The sequence below is a fragment of the Condylostylus longicornis genome, unplaced genomic scaffold, assembly GCF_029603195.1.
Source record: "Condylostylus longicornis isolate FDR11 unplaced genomic scaffold, ASM2960319v2 ptg000023l, whole genome shotgun sequence".
NCBI classification, from domain to species: domain Eukaryota; kingdom Metazoa; phylum Arthropoda; class Insecta; order Diptera; family Dolichopodidae; genus Condylostylus; species Condylostylus longicornis.
In genome coordinates, this window is record NW_026577992.1 from 724,741 (window position 1) to 730,069 (window position 5,329).

General features: G+C 29.6%; 1 protein-coding gene across 1 annotated transcript; it reads right to left on the reverse strand.

Annotated features, from left to right (window-relative positions):
• On the reverse strand, positions 1 to 2,243 carry LOC129606977 (larval serum protein 2-like). Its single transcript, XM_055517643.1, has one exon. The coding sequence runs from the start codon at positions 2,235 to 2,237 to the stop codon at positions 90 to 92; it is 2,148 nt and encodes a 715-aa protein (XP_055373618.1). The 5' UTR covers positions 2,238 to 2,243; the 3' UTR covers positions 1 to 89.
• Positions 2,244 to 5,329: the final 3,086 nt, after the last annotated feature.

The window sequence follows — 5,329 nt, forward strand, 5'->3', positions numbered from 1 at the left end:
TTTCTTTCTAAATACATTTAATCATTTTTATTATAAAAGATTTACTAATTTCAAAACATATATATCTACAAAAGTTACAACATATTAACTTAATGAACAGCATTTACATCAGCTTCGGTCTTGTGATAAATCATAGTGTCGTAGAAGTACATGTTATCAAGATCGAAGTATTTAGTATCAACATGACGATTGAATGGGAAGCCAAATGGTAATGCATCAAGATATCTTGCTCCAGATCCAACTCCACAGGAAAGTGTTTGATCGAATCCACTGAATTGTTCAACTTTTGGTGCATGATATGGTAAGACAATGTAATAGAATTGGAATGGCATACCACCTTTTTTGCCACGTGGCAACATAAGTCTCTTAGGGAAACCACAATGAGCTTCTGACATATCTAATGGGAATTTGTGTGAATCACCATTTGTAGCTAACATTACATTTTTGTAGAGTTCGAAATATGTTGTTCTATCATTAACGAACCATGAGAAGTCATTTGAGTCACGAGTGATGACATTTTTGCCAGCAACTAGATCAACTTTGAAATGTTCCAATTCAACAAAGTTTTGGAAGTTATCTTTAAGATGAATTTCATGTCCCAAATGATCATATTTTGGTCCAATGAAGAATTTAACAACAGCTTTTTGTGCTTTGTCTGAAGTAACAGTCAATTTTGTTTTGAATGGTAAGTGATTGAGACGGTATTGACGTGCTTTAACATAGAAATCATGACCATCATAATTTCCAACGCGTCCAAATTTAACGAAATCTGTTGCTTTGGTTTCATCATAAATTTCAACATCTACAGCATTTGTAATATCAGAGTCGAAAACATCGAAATATGTAACTAATTTTTCAACTTCAACATTTTCGATTTTGACACCTTCAAATCCTAATTCTTTTTCGGTGTATGAGTCTAAATGTTCAACAAAGTCCCAATAGAATTGTGTAATATGTTTGTACATTGAGTAGAAAGCTGGATCTCTCATTGAAGTTTCATAATGCATTAAAACACCTGGGAGTACATTGCCATGTTTTCCGAATGGAATGCCATCATTGATGATTGTACGTACAAGTCTATCGTAGTCACCATAGTATTTAACATTGTATGAATCTTCGGTACCTTGGATCATGTTTCCGAAAATGTCGTAAGATTCCATTTCGTGTTCGAAAGTATCGAATTTCATTTCATACCAGGTAAAATCTTTTTTGAGTACATGATGGGTGTCGATAACATCAAAGAAACGTTGTTCATAAGCGGAAGCACGATGTACGAAATAATAATTATCTTCATAATACAAATGATGGAAATCATCACGGTTGGGGAAGAAAACACCATTATAATAACGGAGTCCAGTATGGTATCCAGTATCGAATTTTTCATAGTAGTTGAATGCTGGTACTTCTCCTAAATTATGTGACAAGCGTTCCATATAGTAACGAGCCAATAATTGCCAATGAAGGAAGAAGTAGAAGGCACCACGATGATCATTCTTTAAGGGAGCCTCTTTCAAACCTTCAGTCCAGTATGGATAATCTAAATTGTAGTAATAGTAGAATTGATTCAAGCCAACATCTTCAGTGAAGTATGACAAAACATTTTCATCATTGAAATGTCCCCATTTGCCAGTGTAATTGCTTTGGATAACGAGTTGGTAAACATCTTCAACTTTCTTGATGGTGTGGAATCCATGCATCTTGTAGAATTGAGCTTTTTGGATTGTTTCTGAGTTGAAGAAATAGTATGGGTAGATTTCGTAAATTGATGGTAAAACAATGCCGGCAGCATCTGGATGATGTAATACAGCAACTGTGAATGCATAGACGAACAATTGTTTGTTAACATGGAAACGTGCCCATAAAGCAACATTTTGGAATGTTTCCCAATCTTTAGCAAATACAAATACGCCAGCCAAATAATGAGCAATTTTAACGTGTTCTTCATCAAAAACGCTGAAGATTTCATCGTCAGTTAAATGATGATGTACCCACAAGTCATAGAAGTCTTTAACAAATTGAACTTCCTTGAATTTGTCATAATTTTCTTCAAAATGGAAATCTCTGCCAGCTTCATATTTGTGAATAAATACATCATCTTGATGAACGTGTTGCAAGATTTCAAAGACGAAAGCTTGTTTTACTAAGAAATCTTTTTCTGGGTATTTGACTTCAGAAGTCATATAACTACCAGAAGCTAAGGCGGCTAAGGCACAAAGTACTATTACTGCAGTCCTCATCGTGATGAATGATACATTAACTGAGCATAACTTTGCTTTTATACTTACTTTTAAACCGGTACTTAAACACATACAATCATAATATTATGGTTTTTCTAATCAGTTTTGTACGTTAAACATAAAAAGTAAGAAAGTAATTTTTAATCATTCATTTTTAAATAAGTGAAATGGAGGTGAAAATTTGACCTCGACTATGATTGTTCTGAATAGAATGTATATGTGATATCAATTCTAAGTTTTTTTAATACTTTAATTATTTTTGCTTTTAGATTGAACAAACTAATATTTTAGTATGTTGCTATAGTAAAATTTATATCATATTACGAATATTTTTCATATTAGGTATATGTTAAAATATTTTGATATACATTCTACAGAGACTTAATTGAATTGCAACCGATAATATAAATATAACATTAATTGATTATTGAGATGTGTAAGTTATTGATGGAGATCAAGAACGGAGCACATTTATTGGGCTGAGTTGAAAGAGTTTTATAAAAAAAACTTAGTAATAGAAATAATGGCGTCGGTGAAAGTAAAGGTAAAAGTAGACAAAATTTGATCGGAACTGCATCTTGGTTCGTTAGAAAATGTTTTTCATAAAAAAAAAGAGATTTTATTTGAAAGTAATTTTTTTTCGGTTAAATATTTGTAATGTTAACAGTGTCAAATAGCATTCGCTAATTTTTCTAATATTTGAAATGTCACAATATAAAAAATTTACTCTTAAATAGATGTGTATAACAAGAAACACCGTAATAATATTATAATGAATAAGAATGAATGCAGTTGAATGAATTGTATTGGAAAATAAAATACAAAATAGAGTTCCTACAAAAAAATTTTATGCTTCGGTAAAAAAATTATTAAGTGAATTAATTGAAACTCATAAATTTCAATAGGTTGTACGATGTAGTGTTTCAAACTAATTTAATTTCAATTGACCTCGAAATATTGGTAATAATTTAAAATCGAACTCAATTCACCTAAAAAATACACTCTAGTACATAAGATTTCTGCGAAAATTCAAGAATTTTCTTTAACATTTCGATTTCAAATACAATGTATTTTGCATACATTGTGTTAATAGTACACATACAATCTTTTCACGGATAGAAAGCTTTACAATTTTTTATTATAAATACTATTTCTCTTAATAGACAGCTGGCAGAGGAGGTCATTTCAATTATAACTTTTCAACTATTTTATAATATGTTGATAATGAGTACACAATGATTATACATACATTGTATTAAACAAAATTATAAGCTTATTCCATTAGCTTATTTATATTAAAACACAATCTATTTTTAATCAATTCCAAACTCACCAAATCAATTATAATAATATTTTCAATAGGATCGTCATATGTTATATAATTAATGCAAAACCTAAAATTTATTACTCCAAATAAAATCTAAAAAAATTTAAAAATTTAATGCTATAATGAATAATTATTTGTAATAATGTGCTGGACATTTTTATAAAGAATATATAACTAATATATGAGGGGCTCAGAAGCAGAGTGGCGTAAGCCATAATGTGGATTATGCCACTTTGCTTTTGAAAAATCAGAAAATTTTTACAAAAGCAAAAGTAAAAAAAAATTTTTTTATTTGTGGCTTATGCCACTCTGCTTCTGCTACCCTAAGGTTTGTAAGAAGGTGTAGTAAATTCATAGTTAAAAATCTCTTTCGTTGCAAATGAGAACAAATTATTGATGAATTCATACAAAATTTAAAAGATCCGGCAAAACGGACTTTTATCTGATTATTTACAATATTTCGTTTTCTAGTTTTCTTTTTTTGACTTTCAGTAATTTTTATGACTACGCATTTTTCACATTTAAACACAATCAACCGACAGACCGACAGGTTGCTAAAAATAGTTTATTCACATTTCCCTACTACGGAGAAGTGCATTCTCACCGAAAACTCGATATGCAAAATTTGTTGCCATCACATAACCTACCTATTGCATACACAATGCGGTCGGTAATAATTGTTATGAGAACTGTGAAAACTAGTAACACTAAGTATTCTCCTTTAAATATGAGAACGAATATAGCCAGTATTTAAAAAAGACACAATGTATACAATAAATAAATACAAAGCAAGTTATCTATTGGACAAACAACAAACACAATGACGCAAAATTGTCTAAGGTAATTTTATTTAATAATAAATGATTACATTAGAACTGTTTAGCTTGCATTTATGTTATTGTATAAGAAATATATTACAATAAAGTAAAATATAACAGAGTGTGACACTAATTATGTGTAATTTTTCACCGATTTCAGTGCATATAAATGTTTATCTGAAACGCCCCACTACGTTATATTTTGTACATTTTTAGTGTACGACTACTTTTACGGTTTTTTTTTTTAAGTTTTGTACTTTAAACTTTTTGGAGTAAATTGGAACCCATGAGTTGCTTCAAATATATTTATTCCAGCCTCATTTGCCGTGGCAAACTATATACTAAATGGGGAAATAAGATCTTATGAGTGAGACTTTGACTATGAGATTATACCATGTCAAATATTTTTTTGCAGGGTTTAAATCTCTGATTAATACAATACAGATTAGTTAATAAAAATAAAATCACTACGTATCCCTCACAGTAGGTTTTGTACGAAAAATTTGTGCTGCAAAAATACACCTCTTATCTTTTTGGGTAATCAATAATAAGGCTAAATCATACTAATTTATAAATAGATCACAATATTATTTTAACGACATAATGTGCTATAATATTATGATTAGGTTATTTATCAAATTGTAGTCTGAAAAGTTTGCTGAGGTAAACAGATGTTAGTGTTACTATGGAATCAATCGGGGGTATACGTTATTGTTGCATCAATGTTATAAAATCATCAAATAAATTTATATTAAGTAAGTGTCAGTTATCAATAAATTTTCAATCAAAAATTTCTCGTGAATGATAGATTAAAAATGCAAGTGATTTTTAGAATATGGTTTTGTAAACATCACATTTCCTTTAAAATTTTTAGTACAAACCTCATGATAATTCCATTATTGTATACTGTATAAAATTTATAGACTTCGTCAAGCCAAATTTTATTA